Source organism: Trichophyton benhamiae (genome assembly GCF_000151125.1).
Source record: "Trichophyton benhamiae CBS 112371 chromosome Unknown Abenha-G-c-312d04.f1, whole genome shotgun sequence".
NCBI classification, from domain to species: domain Eukaryota; kingdom Fungi; phylum Ascomycota; class Eurotiomycetes; order Onygenales; family Arthrodermataceae; genus Trichophyton; species Trichophyton benhamiae.
The window spans coordinates 502,795-521,879 of NW_003315104.1; the positions used below are offsets into that span (position 1 = coordinate 502,795).

The 19,085-nt window shown below is 53.2% G+C and overlaps 6 protein-coding genes across 6 annotated transcripts; 3 read left to right on the plus strand and 3 right to left on the minus strand.

Moving 5' to 3' along the window:
* Positions 1-1,717: 1,717 nt before the first annotated feature.
* On the plus strand, positions 1,718-4,800 carry ARB_07831 (PHD transcription factor, putative; the record flags this gene model as incomplete). Its single annotated transcript, XM_003014065.1, has 2 exons — positions 1,718-3,782; positions 3,839-4,800. 2 exons carry the CDS (start codon positions 1,718-1,720, stop codon positions 4,798-4,800), a joined length of 3,027 nt encoding a protein of 1,008 aa, XP_003014111.1.
* A 579-nt stretch (positions 4,801-5,379) lies between these two features.
* On the minus strand, positions 5,380-6,852 carry ARB_07832 (uncharacterized protein; the record flags this gene model as incomplete). The annotated part of the gene is made up of 3 exons (XM_003014066.1): positions 5,380-6,258; positions 6,314-6,630; positions 6,702-6,852. 3 exons carry the CDS (start codon positions 6,850-6,852, stop codon positions 5,380-5,382), a joined length of 1,347 nt encoding a protein of 448 aa, XP_003014112.1.
* Positions 6,853-7,190: 338 nt separating this feature from the next.
* On the plus strand, positions 7,191-7,415 carry ARB_07833 (uncharacterized protein; the record flags this gene model as incomplete). Its single annotated transcript, XM_003014067.1, has 1 exon — positions 7,191-7,415. One exon carries the CDS (start codon positions 7,191-7,193, stop codon positions 7,413-7,415), a length of 225 nt encoding a protein of 74 aa, XP_003014113.1.
* Positions 7,416-8,766: 1,351 nt separating this feature from the next.
* Positions 8,767-13,959, minus strand: ARB_07834 (uncharacterized protein; the record flags this gene model as incomplete). The annotated part of the gene is made up of 5 exons (XM_003014068.1): positions 8,767-12,238; positions 12,295-12,815; positions 12,986-13,614; positions 13,638-13,733; positions 13,758-13,959. The coding sequence occupies 5 exons, from the start codon at positions 13,957-13,959 to the stop codon at positions 8,767-8,769; spliced, it is 4,920 nt and encodes a 1,639-aa protein (XP_003014114.1).
* Positions 13,960-14,170: 211 nt separating this feature from the next.
* On the plus strand, positions 14,171-16,040 carry ARB_07835 (uncharacterized protein; the record flags this gene model as incomplete). The annotated part of the gene is made up of 4 exons (XM_003014069.1): positions 14,171-14,198; positions 14,368-14,579; positions 14,641-15,097; positions 15,154-16,040. 4 exons carry the CDS (start codon positions 14,171-14,173, stop codon positions 16,038-16,040), a joined length of 1,584 nt encoding a protein of 527 aa, XP_003014115.1.
* Positions 16,041-16,461: 421 nt separating this feature from the next.
* Positions 16,462-18,052, minus strand: ARB_07836 (uncharacterized protein; the record flags this gene model as incomplete). The annotated part of the gene is made up of 2 exons (XM_003014070.1): positions 16,462-17,647; positions 17,754-18,052. 2 exons carry the CDS (start codon positions 18,050-18,052, stop codon positions 16,462-16,464), a joined length of 1,485 nt encoding a protein of 494 aa, XP_003014116.1.
* Positions 18,053-19,085: the final 1,033 nt, after the last annotated feature.

A 19,085-nucleotide genomic window follows, 5' to 3' on the forward strand; every position in this document is an offset into this window, starting at 1 on the left:
GCCGGGGGTGTGGACGCTGCACCTCACGAGCGAGACCGCAGCTGGTTGCTCCGATGATTGTTAGTCTTAACTCCGACGACTGGAACCGAGGGAGTTTGAATGCATGTATCCAGACCATCCATGCAGTGGGTTTGTTCTCCCATGCAGCCACGGCGAGATGAGAGCATGGAGAGAACAATGCAAATGTCGCACAGCTGTGTCGTCTCAGGCCAGGGAGGTGCAGCAGCAATGCCTTTGGCTCTGCGCTTTCGTCCTTGTCATCCGCGCCCATGTCGTTGCTTTGCTGCATCTCGCAACTCCATCTCCGGGAGCTGCATATGCTGACTAAGAGTGCCCTTTCACATGACTTGCTTTCTCATTGATGATTGGTCCATCGGCCGGAATGAGATTTTGCCGCTGTATTATATAAGCAATTCTAGAATTAGAACTGCCCGCTAAGGCTTCCATCCCCTGGCAACTCCTGATACAGAAAGCTAGACGTCGCTCGGTGGTGACCTCCTAGATCCGCGGCCACCGGCCAGACATAATCCCGTGCTAATATCAATGCTATTTCTCGAAGCGAGGGCTCAGGGTGGAAAAAGATGATGTGAACCTGAGGTGTCATAATAATCGATGCTGCATACTCCTGTTCCAGGCAAGCCCCCCTGCAAGGACAGCGGAACGTCCAAACAGGAAAGTCTAGCCTGTAGACATCGTCTTCTTAGAGTCATGGGTTCGTCCAGAATCTGTGGTGCTATCGGCCGGGCTTTGGTGTGCAGTGAGGGAATGGCCGGGGTTCAGGTTGTTTGAGCATGGGCTGGCGTAAGTTACCGATGTGCTGCATGGAAGAGAGGAGAAAAAGCATAACAGCCCCAGGCCGTTTTCTTGCTGCTTGCTGTCAATTATAGAGACTACTCCGCATCGCTGAGTGCTGTCACTCACCATCCTTGACCATATTACCCCGTGCGCGCATCATAAAAAGTAACAATACCGAATCTCAGCCCTGGCCTGTTATACTCATGTATGCTGGGGCTCGATCGATGATGGAGCCGAAGAGAACGACAAGCTTTGCGGCTGTCCATCGCAACACACCACGCTCCACCACATGGTAGACCCGATAGCGGAGGGCAATGCGGTGTCGTGTACGGGATAAGGAGGTATCGGGATGATGTTTTATTCCGTGTAACGCTCGTATCTCTTTAGTTATCCCGATCAAGGTACTTATTTTGGGACTTTTGGGCTCTCCGTCGATGTTTTTCCGCAGGAAGAAGAAACGTTAGTTATCATTGACTCGGAAACATGCTCAACTGATGCATACCACGTTCTGGGGGAGAGTTCATGCTTGAATGCCTTCTCTCCCCCTCCGCTGTCCACCTGTCTGATTGACTGCCAGGATTTAACTGTCGAAGTACATAGTGTCTGGGTGAAATGTAGAAACTGAGCAGGCAGTCGTCGCCCGTCGTCAAAAGAAGGCTTCGACTTCTTTCTGCCGTTCTTCACCGCGCAGCCCGATGAGGAAGTCAGGATAGCAACTCCAGGCCGACTTCGAGATATAAAACTTCGTCGGGACATAAAATGCTACTGCTGCGCTGTTCTCTCGCTCGTCTAGCAGTGTAAGACAGCGACGGCCTTTTCTCCATACATAAATGGTTCTCCACAGGTATGCAGGCTTAGTCAAGCCAGAAAGGCAAAAATAGTTAGTTTAAACTAGAAAAAAAAAAAAAAAAAAAAAAAAGACATGGATGAGCCGCCAGCATCAACATCAAACCCAGCAGCACCAGCAACATCAAGCTCACCTCACCAGCAGCTGCCGCAAGACTGCGACCCAAACAGAGCTCCTGTCCCCTCAATTGAATCCAGTGTTGACTCCGGAGATATCGATCCCTTCTCTCCAACCCCGCCCTTCAGAGACCGGCCGCTCCCTTCCCGCACGCCAGGCCGCTCACAATGCTCCGATAGCTCTCCTCGCGCTCACCTTCGCACCCCATCCACTCCACTGGGAGTTCCAACTCCCTTGTCTGTCATAGGCGCGTCGGAATTGCATCTTCCTTCTGGATCGCCTCGTATACTCGAGCCGGAACCGCTTTGGTATCGCAGAGGCAGAACTTCACAGGTCGATGAGCTTCGACATGTCCTGGACCCTCCAAATACTCCAACCAAGCTAGCTTTATCACCGCCTGCCCTTCATCACGCTCTTTCAACCTCCACGTCAGTTACTTTACCCGCCATCAGAGCAGTGGAAGCAATACACTCTCTCCCTTCGCTCTCAACCATCACATCTGCGGTCCCTGCGATGCAAAACACCTCCGACCTTGCCAGCACCCCGCATCAGCGCGATAGCGCGACTTCCAACGCGATGGAAGACGATACTTCAGCTGCATCTCCTATCGCTGCTCAGAGTTTGGATCCTTCAACAGTCGAGAATTTTTGCCCCGATGCGCGTCATATTTTGTCCACCAGCCCGGAGTCAATAAAGTACTGGGAAGCTATATTGGACCGCTGCAATACTAGCACTCGCATAACCAAGCCTCACATTGGGCAAAGAGATATGTTTGTGGTAGGAAACGTCACTATTAAGAGTGATCACCTTGATCCTAGTGGAGGGAGTGGTTATCATCTACTTGACGCAAACGAAGTCGCTGCAGTGAAGTTGGTCAAAGATGCGATCCCGGGCATCCAAGTACCAGAAACCTATTTCAACTCAAAGATTAGAGGCCATGATATTTTGATACAATCTCGCATTCCAGGGCGGCCTCTCAGTGATATCTGGCCCTCGCTCACACCTCCGCAAAAGGAGAGCTTCAAGAGTCAAGCCCGTGACATCATCTTAAAGCTACGTCGAATAACACCTGTCACCCTAAAATACCCCAGATACTTCGTGGCAGGTTCAGAGAAGGAAAGTCAACGGAAATTGACCGCAGAAGAAGTCCATAGCCTCTCACCCACTGATACCTGTGAGGACCTCGGTGTGGCCCATAATGATATGATCATGTCCAATATCATTGTGGATAATGATAGAATAGTCGGTCTTATCGGGTGGTCGAATGCTGGCTATTTCAATTGGAGAACTGTCAGCAGAATCCACGCAAAGGTTAGATGCGTAGATCCCAAGACCAACGCATCTATCCCAGAGTATCACGAACCAGAGGTTCCATGGCACGACCTCTACGAACCTACACAGGAATCTAAGAGGATTGAGATTGATGAAACAGCTACTCTTAAAGTGTCCACGCCGACAACGGAACTAAACCCGCTTCTGCCATCAGAAGAAGGCTCATCACAAACACCTGCTCTCACTCCCAGAAAAGTGGCAGACATGAAACGAAGCTCCGTATCACGGGCGTCCTCAGTTGACCGCTCATCACCAGCTCCATCAGTGAATTCTCAGCCAGTCGCAAAGAAGAAGGGCCCTAGCGCTGCTTCTATCAAGAAGGGGACAGCCAAACGTACACCGGCAGCGAGCAAGAAGCGAAAAATAAACGAGATTGGAGACGTGGAAGATGTAAAATCTTCTCCCCTAGCTAAACCATCAACTCAAAGATATAAGAAGCAGGATTCTCAGTCAGCTGCCGGTTCACCTGCACCAGAACACAAAGCGCCGAAGAAGGCTCGTTTACGGCGTGGCAAGCTGAACACTGACGATGACGATGAGGATGTTGATGAATCTGCTTTGTTTTGCATCTGTCGTAAACCGGATAACCATACCTGGATGATTGCGTGTGATGGAGGCTGCGAGGATTGGTTCCATGGCAGATGCATGAATATTGATCCAAAGGATGCCGACTTGATTGACAAATACATCTGTAAGTCTATTCGAATTTAAGCACTCCCCCAATGATCCAAGCTAACCTGCGTTTAGGCCCAACTTGCGAAACAAAGAGCCCTCTACGTACAACTTGGAAGCCAATGTGTCGCCTTCGCGAATGTCGCCAGCCGGCCCGAGTTGATGCAAAACCACCCAGCAAGTATTGCTCGGACCAGCACGGGATAGACTATATGAAACAAGCAATGTCTCGAGGCTCAAGGCAGCCCAGCTCCAGTGCTGATGAACAGAGCAACAGAAGGCACAAAAACGAGGCGAGCAGAGGTGGAATACTCAATCTGGGAGAACTGAAGTCGGTTGTTTCCAAGGTCGACTCAGCCGACCAATTTCGGAAACTTGGTGCCAGCCCGCTATCAGCTCGTCAGGAGGAAGTTCAAGCACGGCTTTCAGACGCCATGGCTTCCCCCGGCCCGAACCAGAGCGATTCAGAGACCAAAGATGTAAATTTCGATTCCGAAGCGGATAAAGTTGCATTCTCCTCTAGCGAACGCCAACGACTCAACCAGCTTCGGAAGGAGAAATTGAGACTTGACAACCGCAAGGAAATGCTTCAAGCCCGGGATAACTTCATCGTTATTTCTAAGCAAAGAGTGAAACATGCATTTGACCGCCTTAAAGCCCATGGCTCCATTGGCAATTTACAGCTCAAAGACATCTGTGGCTTCGATAACCGGTTCTCTCTCTCTGACGAAGAATTCGACGAATGGCGGAAATCCGAAAAGGGGGCTTTGCTGCTCGCTGATTTTTCCGCTCAGGACAATGCCGGAGAAGCCAGCCCTCAGTTGAAAAGCGCAGTTGATGCCGAATCAGTTGAAGAGCTACTCCAGACTCTGTGCTTGAAGAAGCGTTGCGAGCGCCATAAGCAATGGACTAAGGTTATGCAGCAAGAAGTGCTTTTTGAGCAATCAATCTTGAGGGAACAGTCCGATAAATGTCACAAAGATGCCGAGGAGTTGGTCAAGAAGGCCGTTCTTAGAATGTTCAGCAACGAGAACTAGATCCTTTCTCCCTTGATACTACTATCTGCTTCAATTTGCAGCATCCATACACCGACCACTAACTAACATTAGAACTTTGAACTTCTTATTCCGATACCCAGTTACCCCTTTTTTTTTTTTTTTTTTTTTTTTTTTTTTTTTAATTTTTGAGCCGGAACAGAATACCCCATTTGACCTGTATTACTATTATTCCTATCATGGTGCTTTCGGCTCTATCCTCCTTTTTAATTTGCATCGGCGCCTGTTGACGGTTTTAATGGACTGACAAAAAAAAAATCATACCAGCGACCCTCCAGCCTGTTACCTTTATTTCTTTTTTCCTGCCCCATTGTTTCCGGACATCCAGTGGCATGGCGTTTGTACTTTGCAGGGGCTGTTCGATATTCAAACCAGCCATGTATTTTATACCATCCTGCATCTTTCTGTATGGTTAAATAGTTGCTTTTAAGTGAGATACTCCACAGCGCATGGTTAGCGAGTCAATAAATACCGGAGTAATTCGAATGAACAAGGAAATGTGCGTCAGTCTTTTATTCCGTATCATCGACCTGTATGGATACAAGATATCCTCTACCCCGTTTAGAAAATATCCCAACGCCCTAGATTATTTCCCTCCCTGTCTTTGACTACCTCAACCACTCGCTCGTTATCTACACTAGAGACCACCAAATGAACGTCAATACCCTCATCAAGCTCGTCGGCAAAAGAGAACAGCTGCAGACCATATGGGTATGGAGAACCGCTAATCAACCGGCGGTCTTCAGGTGGCTCAAAAACGGACTCTACTGGGAAATTCATATCCTCAAGCCTATAGGGGGTGGTTAAAGCTGTTTCAGCCGGTGTTAGACCATTGCGCACTTGGGTCCGGAGTTCATCTGGAGCCATCTGTATTGCCTTTGGTACTTCTGGTCGTAGCGTTATAGAATTGGCGATGATAACCGCAAGCAGGGAGTTGTATGTCCTGCAAAGGAGAGTGAGAGTGCGGAGAAACGAGCATAAACGATCTCCAGCAGTGTCCATATCAGAAGAGCGGATAGTTTCCTGTATGGCTACATCTATTCCTTCGATGAGAAGCAAGATGGGCGGTTCGAAGGGGCCTCTTTTTCCAGGTCTGTTTTCCGACTGCGTAGTATCGTCTTGGTCTTCGGTTTGCGCAGAGGTAGAGACTCCAGGCCCCTTATTTGCTTTCTGTTGTCCCTGTTCAATTTTGAAGAGGAGATCAGATACTTGGTCGACGGCACTTTGTATCTGGCCGAATTCGAACGCTTGAAATATGTTGACATTTCGCAGGATGTTCTCTATCTCCTTGAGGGAGAGGTCGGGCATCTTTTCTCGTATAAACCCTTGAAGAACACTTGATGATAGCGGACGGCAGCCTTTAAATTGGATAATGAAAGCCCTTGGCCGGTTTGCAGTTGCGTTTCGTGTGATTGTGAAAATTAGTAGGTGTAGAGATAGCTGTTGACGGGGTTAGCAATGTGGACTGCATCTTCGCTGATAGATATATACGCACTTCATCAACCCATTCCTGAACATACTCTCTGCCATTTGGTGCCTTTTCCCCTGGGTCTATACTGAGTATCAGAGAAGATATCCCCAGTACCCGGCCTGCTGACACGATGGCTGCTGCGGGTTTCTTTGATCCTTCGTCCCCGTAAATCTCAGATGCCAGCCGCCATCCATCCTCATCTTCCGAACTAGACGTACTTCTGTCTTCGTTTTCGGACTCTGGAGGAAGAAGTGAAGATGCCAGGATCGGCTTTGCAGCCACCGCAGAAGGGGTATTCATTTGGCTGAGGAGAATCCAGTTGTCGTTCAGAGATTTGCTGTCTTTTTGGCTATCATTATCATAATTGCGTATTTCTCAAGGATGTCTTCTAGGGATGGCAATCGAGATATACAGGGTATAGTCAGGGTATGTTCCTGAAGTATGGATGTTTTGTCTGATCTCCAGCCAAGTCGATGTCTTGACTGTTGACGTTCAGTGCGTTGCGGTGGATTCCACTTGAAGAAACTATCCGCAACAACTAAAACTAACTGCAAGCCAACCATCCTCAACATCAACACCACCTGTACGTCCATGGATGAGACTGCTAACCCATGAACGAAGGATTCAGACACGTAACCCAGCAAAAAACTTGAACAAGGCGAATATCAAAGTTAACCAACTGCTCTGCCTCCAAGTCTATGCAGCTTCTCCTACCCCACAGTGGCCGGTTAAGCATATAAAAAGGCAGCCGGCAGATACGAGCTCCCCCTCAAGGCATCTAGTTCTCCTTATCAACCATTCTATCTAAGAAAGCCATCTAGATATCCTGATTCCCTACTATAATCTCCGCACTTCATACAATATATACACCAGTTAACCCACCCCTTAAAACACCCCAGCAATGAGTCCCGGCGCCGTTGCTCAACCCACCCCAGCCGCAGCCAGCGAGGATGTCAAGACCAAACAAGAGCATGAAAAGCAGCATATCCACAGTGACGAACGAGGCCTTAAGGCTCTTTCTCATGGAGGCATTCCTATCCCCGGTACTCTCCAACTCACTCCATCCTCCCCTTATCCCTCTCCACCCAGCTCTCTACAGCCTATATATCTACATCTACAACACTAAGCCCTTTCCCCAGGAATACCCAGCTTCACATCCCACGAGCTCAAACGCCAATGGCAACTAGAGCATATGGCGGGGGCATTCCGCATCTGGGCCCGACAAGGCTACACCGAGGGACTATCAGGCCACATCAGCGTCCGCGACCCCGAATTCACCGACGCCTTCTGGACAAACCCCTTAGCCGTGCACTTCGGCCTGCTGAAAGCCAGCGACATGATACTCCTGCGTCTCGACGGCAGTGTGATAGGCGGCAACCGCTCGCGGCCTGCCAACGCAGCAGGCTTCCTGATCCATGCAGCAGTGCACAAGCGCCGACCAGACGTGCACGCCATCTGCCATGCGCACACGATCTACGGCAAGACATGGTCGTCGTTTGCGCGGCCGCTGGAAATGCTGAACCAGGACGTGTGTAAGTTCTACAAGGCGCATGGCGTGTACTCGTCGTATGGCGGGGTGGTGCTAGCGGAGGAAGAAGGGGAATTGATTGCGACGGCGCTGGGGGAGGGGAAGGCTGCGATATTGATGAATCATGGCCTTTTGAGTGTGGGGGGAACGGTGGATGAGGCGGCGTATTTGTTTGGGTGTTTGGAGCGGTGTTGTCAGGCGCAGTTGCTTGCTGAAGCTGCTGCGGCTAATGGGGTTGAGAAGGTGTATATTTCTGATGAGCAGGCGGCGTATAATTTTGCGGTGGAGAGTGATCCGGAAGTGCTTTATTGTGAGTTCCAGCCTGATTATGAGTATGAGGATGTTATGTGTGCTGGGGCTTTTAAGAAGTGAGTTTGATATTGGATGTATTTCGGGTATTATTAGTTTTGGTAGTTATGTTGCAAATAGTTCATTGGGATGTTGAAGTCGAGGCCAATGCGTAATGCAGTATGTTATTGAGATGCTAGTATCAATAAATCTATCCCATGTCTACTCCCTATGCAGTTGTTAGTAACAAAGTCGATAAAACGCAAAAGGGGTAAAAAGGGGTAAGCAGGTAGAAAAAAGGGGGGGAAAGGAAGCTCACTAGCAGAAAACCATATAACCACCATGCTCAAACAGCTAACAGCAGACCATGCAGAACTTTTTCAACAAGATAGAAAATGAAATGAAAGAGTGAATAAAAGACCTAAATCTCTTAATAATATAACCTGTCAATAAGAATAGTATTTTTTTTCTTCTTGCCCATTTCCTCCCACCGAGACACTTTTGAAACACAATGCGATTAAAAGAAGAATCTAGAATATTGCATACAGCTAGGACAGACACAGGGATGGATGAACATCAACGATAAATAGTGCCGAAGATAGCGATATGGAAGAATATAGCTTGAAAGGGGGTAGGTGGGATAGATAGATAGTACGGGAGACTAGTAAGGAGGCGGACCGATCCCCCTTCTGCCTGAAATCGATCTGCTGGGGGCAAGCAGACCTTTTACTCCGTCGTGCGGGGGCATGGGGACAACAGTGTCTGCGTCCGGGGTGGTAGGAGTGGGAGTAGCTATGCCACCGAGTAACTTGTCGACTTCCGCTCTTCGGCTCTGGCTGACGGATCGAAGCAGGATGGGGTTCTGGGTTAGACTTGGATCCCATGCGTCGACGGGGTTTTCTGCTGCGCTCCGACTGTGTTTGCGAGAGCGGGTAGTAGATGTCTGTGGTGAAGCGGCGCGGCGAGAAGTAGATGGTGTTCTGGTTTTGGAGCGAGGGCGAGAACGAGAGTTGGAGCGGGATTGGCATGCCGAAGAGGATCTTGAGGGTTGTTTACGGGATTGAGGGTGATGAGGCAGTGGTGGGACGGGAGGTGTGGATTTGTTGTCTTTGTCTTTGTCGAGTTGGGGAGCGTGGGTTTGTTGGACTTTTTCGAGGACTGCGTCTGCGTTGCCGGCTGGACCGGTACTGCTGAAGCCTGCGTCCGAGGTGGAGAAGGTATCTGTGACCATGCTCTCGGCACTGGAGGCGTCGTCGCTGCATAGAGGTGGGTGGCCACGCAGGGGGCTTGGATGGCGGACGTTGGAAGTGTTCATGACCGAGAGGACACGACGGAGCTCGTTGACGCGGACTGTAGAGTCCTTGCTTGATGAGGCGGTTGTAGAGGACCGAGGGTGAGGTATCTCAGTGAGACTCTGGCGGCGGTCCTTGCGGCTTTCGGCGCGGGTGCCAGGGGCGGTGGCTGTGGTAGCAACAGCAGCGGCAGCGGAAGCAGAGACGGGACGGTGCCATTTCTGTCCATGGCCATGGGACGAGTCTGTGCCTGTGGGGGAGCTGGCGGTTCCGTTCTTGCCGGCGGTTGCGGTGACGTTGAGATGGTTGCGGACGGGCACGGAACCGCTCTTTGACCCCGTGATGGAAGATGATCGGGTACGTTCCTGTTCGATGGAGGCTAGACAGGCTTCTCTTGACCAGGAAGAGAGCATTTGGTCCTTGATATATGACGGTAGCAAGGTTGTAGTGGGTAGGTGACGAGCTGGCGGCTGGAAGGATAGAGTAGCTGCGAGCCCCTGGACGGCTGCACCGGGAGAACTTGCTGGGCTGGAAGCCGGGGAGAGACAGGACTGGTTGTAAGCGGTTTCAATCTGGGAGACCAGTTCGGCGATGGAGGTAAAAGGGGTATAAGCGGATTTGTTTGGCTGCACGACGGGACCAGTGTTGGTATCACTTGGGTTGAGCGGCTGCTCGGCCAGGATGCGGGCTGCAGGGAGAGGAGGCAGCTGGACCTTGGTGAGCCAGAGGCCGTTCTTCTTGCGCCTGACGACCTCGTTGAGGATGTCTCTGCCTAGCTTTGTGCCTTCGAGGGTGAAACGTTCGACGACGGCTGAGAGGTAGCCGTGGACAAGACTTCCGGCCTTTAGCGGGGAGGCAGGGGTAGACGGGTCGAGACAGTAAGACTGGAGCTTCATGATGACTGGCAGTCCGTACCTGATTGCATTGACGCCCAAGCGGTCTACCAGGCTGACCAGCAGGAGGTGGGAGAGCAGAATATCAGCCTCGGACACGGCGGGGTCAGTAGCAATCTCGTAGATGTTGAAGTGCAGATGCTGCAGGAACCGTGAGACTTCGGCTGCAGCAACTTTATTATTGTCGTCGGGCCCTGAAGCGGGCAGGGCCTTTCTGACCAGCTTCTCTGCGCTGTCAGAGAGGTCTGCTCCTCTGTCTTTCCGCTTGCCGACCTTGAGTGGCTCAGCGGGGGCACGGAGGTCGGAGTCGTTGGTCTCCAGCTTCAACCAGCAGAGCAGAGCGTCGACGTAGGCATATTTGACGTCTCTGTCAGCATCGCGGAGGAGCCATTGAGTGCCCTCCCAGGCGTGGACGGGGACAGGATGCCTGGCATGTGTTCCTCCTCCTCCTCCTCCTCCAGCTCGTGAGGAGGAGCTTCCAGCCCCCGGACGGTTGGCTACGTCGAGCGTGTCCTTGACAGCCTTGAGGGCAATGATGCGAGCGTTGGGAGTAGAGAAGTAGGTATCTGATACGACGGACGACGACTCGTCTGCAGCGGCCCTTTCGGACTCGTCGTGGTCTGAGTTGTTGGTTGAGGATGCCGGTGCCGAGGCAGGTCTGATGCGAGAGACGATTGTCTTGACCATGTCTGACACCTGATCGGTGTAGTAGACATGGTTAGCGAGGTTTGCTACGGACGACTGCAGCAGCACGAGCAATTCCTGGCGCATTGACCCCGAGGAAGGCCGGGAGTTTGTAGCTGTTCCTCCTTCTTCAGCAGAACCAGTAGTAGTAGCAGCAGTAGCAGTAGTACTGGCAGGGAGAGCGGCATCATCCGTATGAGCGAGGGCAAGGGGGTGAGCAAAGGCGGTCTTGCTGGGCGGGGGGACGACCTTGACCCTGCCCTCGCCGAGATGGAGGAGGAGGACGATGAAGCGCAGCAGGGCAATGAGGACGTCCATGACGCTGAGGCCGATGAGGTTTATGGAGGAGCTGAGCAGCCATTCGATCATGTAGACGAGGCCGAGCTGTGGTTCGAGCTGGCCGTCGACCAGGGGCCGTTCTGCGAGGGCCTCGACCAAGGTGACGAGCACGACGAAGCGGTCCTGGACGGGGGCCCAATTGACGATGACTTCGAGCAAGTCGGTGGCCCAGCTGGTATCGTTCTTGGGCCTGGGCGGGTTGCGAGAGACGATAAACTCGAGGACGAGGGCGGTGGCCAGGCGTATCTGCAGCCTGTTGCTTCCGGGAGTGAAGACCTTCTCGAGACAGCGGAAGGCGAGGACCTGGGCCTCTACTTCGGCGGCCTTGTCAGCGTCTGCGGCGGTTCCCGACGCAGACTCCGGATCGCCGGCCTCGACGGTGTCGACGGTCTGGACAGTCGCAATGCTCATCCGCCGGCGCCGGGCGTGTTCTTTTTCCAAGTTCTCAGAGCAGACGGCTCGCTGCTGGAGCTGGAGCAGGCCCGGGTCACCGGAATGGTAGAGGGTGTGCAGGATGACGGGCAGGACGATGTTGAGCTGCCTTGACCAGTCTGCGCCGAGGGCCTCTGAGCCGACGACGGCCCTGATAGCTTGAAGCCCGACATTGCGCCATCGCAGGTCAGTTGCTGTAGAAGTAGTCGTAGTATTTGTGGTAGTGGTTGTAGTCCTGGAGGTGAAGCTGGCGTACTTGCGCACGACGTCGCGGTACTGGTTGATGTAGTCGATGTCAGCGGAGAGGGCGGTGGCGTCCTGGTGCGAGCAGAAGACCTGGAAGGTCGGGATGGTCTCCTCGACCATGGCGATGTCGTTGGAGTGCTGCAGGACGGTGTCGAGGATGGCGAGGACGGAGCTGGCGTAGAGAGGCAGGTCTCGCGGCAGCTTCTCTATCAGCGCCGCCAGCAGCTGCATCGTCACCTGGACATTTCTACCAATGGACACCATTAGCATGCAGAACATAGATAAAAGACAAGGGAGACTCACCCCAGCTTCTGCCTCCAGACGTCTCTGGCGGCGCGCTTCTCGAGAAAGGCGCCGACCTTGAGCAGCTTGCTGCGGCGGGTGCTGGCGTAGTGCAGCAGGTAGCTGAGCTCAGAGGAGTTTGGGCGGACGACCTGGACGCCCTTTTGGAAGCGCGGATAGCACTTGAGGACGAGCACCTGGTGTTTCGGCCGGCATGCCTGGCGGACGGAGTGCATCTCTCTTCTTCTCTTCTTCCTGTCTTCTCTCTGTAGTGGTCGTAGTGGTTGTAGTGATGGTGGTCGTAGTGTAGTCGTAGTCGTAGTCGTGGTGGTGGTGATGCTGCCTGGCCGCCTGGACGACGCTGCTAGGGACGACCCATAGATCTCTCTCTTCTCTTCTCTTCTCTTCTGTCTTCTGTATATCCTCTGTATATCCTCTGAGTATCCTTGCGTATCTCCTGTCTTCTCTCCTGTCGTCTGTCCTCTGTCCAAGTCCTCTGTCCGCCGTCGTCTTGCGAGTTGTGATGTTGTTCTTTTTCTCGCCTGCAGAAACGACTAAAAGGAAAACCGCCGGACAAGCCAGCCGACTAACTCTCTTCTCTCTTCTTTTATTATCTTCTTCTCTCTTCTTCTCTTATTATTATCTTCTTCTTTTATCTTTTATTATCTTATTATTACTACTACTACTAGTGACTACTGAGCATGTCTATCACCTGCGGCCGGATGACGGCGACCCTGAAGGCCTCCTCCTGCAGCAGCCGCAGCGCCCGCAGCGTCGCCCCCGGGTGCGAGAGGAACTGGACGTACTCGGGGCGCCGCCAGTAGTCGTAGAGGTAGGCCAGGTAGGCGGCAAAGGCCTCGCTGTCGTCTTTCTCCCTGCTGGTAGCGTCTCTGTCTCTGGAGGCGTTGCTGTCTTTCTCCTTGGAGCTGGTGATGCCGAGCAGCTGCGGGTGGGCGACGGCGAGGTGCGAGAGATAGTGCGGGTTGGCCAGCGAGAGGACGAACTCGAGCTCGAGCGTGAAGCGAGGACTTGACGGCGCCGGGGGGTTCATCGAGACTGTAGAGCAGTGGAAGAGTAGATAGTGGTAGAGACTGAGAGACTGTAGAGTAGACTGTGGTAGACGACGCTGTTGAAGAAGAGCAGACAGCAGACAGTGGATAGTAAGAGAGAGAGAGAGAGTAATAGAGAGAGTAAGTAAGAGTAGAAGGACTGAGAGAGAGGAAGGACAGTCAGTAGTAGTTAAGAGAGAGAGAGGACAGTAGAGTAAGAGAAGAGTAAGAGAAGGAGAAGGAGAAGAAGGCTGGTAGAGCAAAAGACCAAAAGCGACTCCTGAGCCAAAAGCTTTTCAGGGCAAAGTTAGCGACTTCTCGACTTCAACTTCTTCACCACTTCTCTTCTTCTCTTCTTCTTCTTCATCTTCTCTTCTTCATCATCTTCACCCTCACTTATTCTCTTCTCTTCTTCTCTTCTTCACTTTCACTGACTCGCTCTCTTCGACTGTCCATCGTCGATCGCTCCACCGGCCTGCGTCTCCTCGCCGGCATCCTTGCCCCTTCTTTCGCCTTCGCCAGCCCGTCCAGACGAACCAGCAGCCAGCACCGCCAGACAGACCCGGGAGAAGACACACAGGACATCCCTTCGCCGTCGCACTCGGGCAGCCAGGCAAATCGCAGCAGACACCGTCATCGTCATCAGAACCTTTATCAGCGCCAGCAGAAGCTCCCTGTCGCCGTCGACGGGCCCTCGTGCGACCGCCAGGCCCTCTTCCCGCCTCCCCTTCCCGCCTCCCCTTCGCCTGCGCTGCCTCGCTCCCCCCTTCGACCCTTATCCTGCCTTGCCTGCTTTTCCTGCTTTTTATACTCTCTCGCTGCCCCCCCTCTGCTCCTCGCTGGCTGCCATGTCGCTTGCTCCCATCCCAGTGCCAGGTACGATACCGTGATAAGTGAATCTCTGCCCCCCTTGGGCGCCCGGCCTGCTGTTTCACCTCTATTAAGGCCTGGTGGGCATCCACACTACAACACCTTCACCTCACGACATCTTCACTTCACGACTTCACGACCTCGACTTCGACTTCACTAGAATAATACTGACTAGGAACAGACAGGCAGGCCTCTCCGAGCATCACGCTGGGCTCCAACAATCCCTTCCGCAACAGGGCCGCCTCTCCCTCCACGCCCAACTCGCTGCTCAGTCCCGGCTTGCGGCCCCAGAGACCGCTCTCTACCAACCCTTTCCTCGACGAGACCGAGTCCTTCTCGCCCTCGTCCCTCCCCTCGCCTGGCATGGCCGACGCCTCTGACCTCTTCGTAAGTTACTCTTTTACTCCTACTCTTTTACTCTTTTACTCATTGTTCTAACTTCTACAAGGAAAACCTCTCGCTGGAGGACAGGAAGAGACGCCCGCCCCCCCGGCCTGAAAACATTCCACCTCTATCTTCCTCCTCCCTCAACGCCGGCAGGCCCCTTCCGCAGCACCGCCGGCCCTCCAACCACGAGGCCTCGCGTTCGCGCTCGACAAAGACCGGCCAGCTCATCGACGTCTTTGCAGATCCCTCAGAGTCCACCCTCGTCGGCTCGTCCGCCGCCTCCCACTCTGCCGCTGCTGCCAGGCCCGAGAGACGGCCCCGTCGCAACTCAGATTCCTCCCTCATGGAACGCCCAAAGCTGCTCGACCCGGAAGAGGACCGCAGGCGTCGCGAGCGTCGTCACAGAGAGCGTGAGGCCAGGCATAGAGACGGCAAGTCCTCTCGCTCCAGGCGTGGAAACAACTACAAACTAGACATCATCGACAAGCTCGACGTCACCGGCATCTACGGCCCTGGCTGTACGTCTTCCTCTCTTTACTTATTTTCTTACGTTCTAGTTAACTGATCCGTCTAGCATTCCATCATGATGGCCCGTTTGATGCGTGCAACCCTCACCGCAACCGCAAGGGCTCGCGGGCCGCTCCCATGCAGGCCTTCCCCAAGGACTCCCGCAACATGGCCATCGGCGGCGCCGGGCCAAACAACAACAAGCTAGACCTCAACCAGATCCACGGCCGCGGCCAGGAAGGGTACTCCGACTTCTCGACTGGCATCTCCAGCGGATCGGCCATCTCTTCCTCCGCCATGAAGGCCGACGCAGCCGTCGCCTTCAACCCAACCAGCCAGATCGAACAGGTCCACAGCGACATCAGCATGGGCCTGGGAACTTCCACCTTCCTCGAGGGCACTCCGGCCAGCCGTGCCGCCATCCAGCGCAAGGAGTCAGAGTCAGACACCATGCAGGCCGGCCTCCAGCGCAAGAAATCTCTCGCCCAGAAGATCCGTGGCATCAACAACCGCAGCATCAGCAGCGGCAGAGTCATGTCCCCCGAGCCGCTCCTCCACCGTCGCCCCTCAGAGGCCGCTGACAACCCGCCTCGCCATGCGCCCCCTCCGCCGCCACCCCGTGCCACAAGCTCCCGCCGAGCAAACACAAACGACAAGAACCCTTTCTTCTCCAACACCAACAACAACAGTACCTCAAATAATAATGCCTTTGGAAGTTCCAGCCAAGACTACGATGATGCATATGACATGAAGTCCGCGAAAATCCAAAACCACAGGCTCGTCGACAGTGATGATGGATATGGAGGGCGGCCCAGGGCCATGAGCAGCCCCCGTGGCCGGCCAGAGCGCAAAGAGAGTAGCGACGGCATGACCAGCCCGACTGCAGAGGATCCCAAGCCTGCCTCGGGCTTCATCAGTCGCGTCAAGAGCTTGAGGAAGCCCAGAGCCAGGTAGTACTCACTACCTCTCTCTCTCTCTCTCTCTCTCTACCTGTGTCTTGTGTCTGTGTCTAATCCATCTTTGCTTTTCCATACCACTCCTTTTTTACACTGTTACTCGCAATTGACGACCATGTATCTTACCTCGCATATCACACATTCTCTACTTTCCTCTACTACCTCCCGGCTCCCGTCTTGACACGTAACACAGCCGAGACAGCGTTTCTACTGACTCCTTGCTATCCATCGCCATCTTCAGTGCCATTGATACCTTCTTGTCGCTTTCTTTTTCATCTGCCCTGTCTTGTCCAAAAATGTATTCCCAACTGTAGACTTAATCATCGACAGCACCTCCGTACAAGCACGCTGAAAAAAAGAGTAGATCCAACAATAAAAGACAGATCCTTTATACAAAATAATATATATATATATCATTGTCATGACAGTTTATCAAACTCCTCCGAGGCCGATAGCGGTTTCACCCTCAACCCACCCTTGACCACCCCGTCAAGCTCAACCTGGCTCTCGCTTCCGGCTCCGGCTCCAGCTTTGGCTCCAGCTCCAGCTCCAGCTCCGGCTCCGGCTCCCCCAAGCTCATCCTCGTCATCCTCCCGCCAAAAGTCCCTCTTACCCCTGGCCAGCCGCCGCATCCAGCCAGGCAACACGCCCCCGGGAACCTTATACGTCCAGGGGTCCCGGAACTCCTTGTTCTCAGGCACAAGCTTGCCACACGACAGTACCTCGACAACCTTCACAAGCGTATTCAGCAACGCGTAAGTCAGGATGCCCGCTATCAGACCATACGCAATCGAATACGTAAACGGCATTACAGCAAGGCACACAAACGCCGGTATTGCGTCACCCATGTACCGCCAGTTGATGTCCGCAGCCACTCGCACCATCATGCTGCCGACCAAGATGAGCGTGCACCCCGTCGCCCACGGCGGGATCGAGGCGAAAATCGGCGAGAAAAATATAGACACCAAGAAACACACCCCCGTCGTCATGGCCGTTAGCCCCGTCTTGCCGCCCTCGGAAATGCCCGCGCCCGACTCCACAAAGGCCGTGACGGGCGACGAGCCGAACAGCGACCCAATCGATATGCTCAGCGCGTCGACCGTGTAGGCCATTGCAGACCCTTCGAAGTCCTGCGTGCGCTCGTCGATGGCCCCGCAGAACCGTGCCATCGAGTACATCGTCCCCGTGGCGTCGAGAATGTCGACGTACAAGAAAGTGATCAGCGCCAGCCCGAACTGGCCGCCTGCCTGGCCCAGATCCCACTCCTGTTGGACGAGCGTGCTTTCGATCTTGTGGAAGGTGACTACTTTCTTGAAGAAGTCGTATGAGTCGTTGCCTAGGGCGCTGTGAGGGAAGTATGTGACGGTCGTCGGACGAGGCCACGATATCACGGAGACTAGTAGGATGCCGGCGATGATGGCGCCCTTGACGCGGTACATCATTAGCACGCAGGTTAGGATGCCGCCGCAGAATATCCCGACCCAGAGCGTGGGGTTGCGCATCTTAGCTCCGCCGGGACACACGCCGTCTACCATCTCGCTTGGAACGCATCCGCCGAGCGTAACGGGGGTGTCTCGATCGCCTGTTATCGCTCCAATGCCGGCACTGTACGTCAATCCGATGAGAGCTGGTTCTCGTTAGCATGAGGATGGCCTAGACTGTTGTTTTTGATAGTATAGATTTGAGGTAGAGGGGCCACGAACACAGGTACAGTCCAATTCCCACTCCAGAGGCAAGTTTGATGCATTTCGGCATTGCTCGAGCTAGCCACTGACGCATGCCAAACAGTGACAATGCAAAGAAGATAAATCCCTCGACGAACACTGCCGTCAAAGCCAGCCCGTAGCTCACTGGTCCCGATCCATGGAACCCAACCACCGTATACGTGAAGTATGCGTTCAGTCCCACTGTTACACCAATCATTAGCATCCCTTCCATTTCAGCCTCATTTGCATGGTTATAGTTTGCTAGGAACAACAACGTACTTCCAGGGGCCAGCGCAATAGGCATGTTCGAGAACAAACCCATGCAAAACGACGACAGCGCAGAAATAGCTGCTGTGGCTGTGATCTGGTCTCGCTTCAAAACGTTCAAACATAGGTTATAGTCTATATCCGTTTTGCACGTCGGGTCTTTGGCATCGGTACAGACACAGGGCCCGCCGGAATCTGTCAGGATGGTCGCATTGACCTTGGGGAACGTAAGCTTGACAGCTCTTCCTCACGCTTTTTTTTGGTAGCTAGCTAGCCTTCTGCGGCCTGCCACAACGCACCGATATGATATACGCCATGGCAAAGAAAGTGGTAAGCCCAGCTCGAATTTCAGTAAGAAACCGAGCACCCTTCCGCTCACGCCGCTGCAGAAGCGAAAGAACATGTCAGTGTCATCACTTCTCACTCAGATCAAACAAAAAGGACCCTTTCTTTTCCCTTATTCATGACAGACAGGAAGTAAGAAAAAAAAAAAAAAAAAAAACGTACATGTCCAGAGCCCTCAAGCCGGAACCTGCGGCCGACAATGCTCCTCGCCACGGCATCGTTGACACGAGTACTCCAGTTCTTCATAACAGCGTTAGGAGCAGGTTGAAGGAGTAGAAATCGTGCAGCAAGGGCAAATATGCATTCATCCCGTTGGCTCCGGGAAAATTTGCAGCGATACGACCCATGCTGAGGGACTTGAGCGGCCCATATATGTAGTCAAGTTCGCCCGATCAAGGGAATGCTCGCGAGCTACTTGTCGTGTGCTTGCTGTGGAGTCCGCTTATCAGACCCGGCAACGAAAAAAAAAAACTTTGTCCCCTTGGCCTTTTGCCCATAGTTATCAAACCAAAACTCGCTATAGCGGGCGGCCGAGCTAAGGGGTACCACGGAAACACGGCCCATTGAGCTCAGAAGCTTGGTAAGCGCCTGGAAACGAGAAACTCGGCAACTATAGGCACCGCCTTGGATTGTAGACTATAATGGTGAAGGTTGCATTACTATTGCAGGTTTCCTTATCACCTCTATGCTGCAGACCGGGCATCGGAGCGAGCCGGTTGACATCC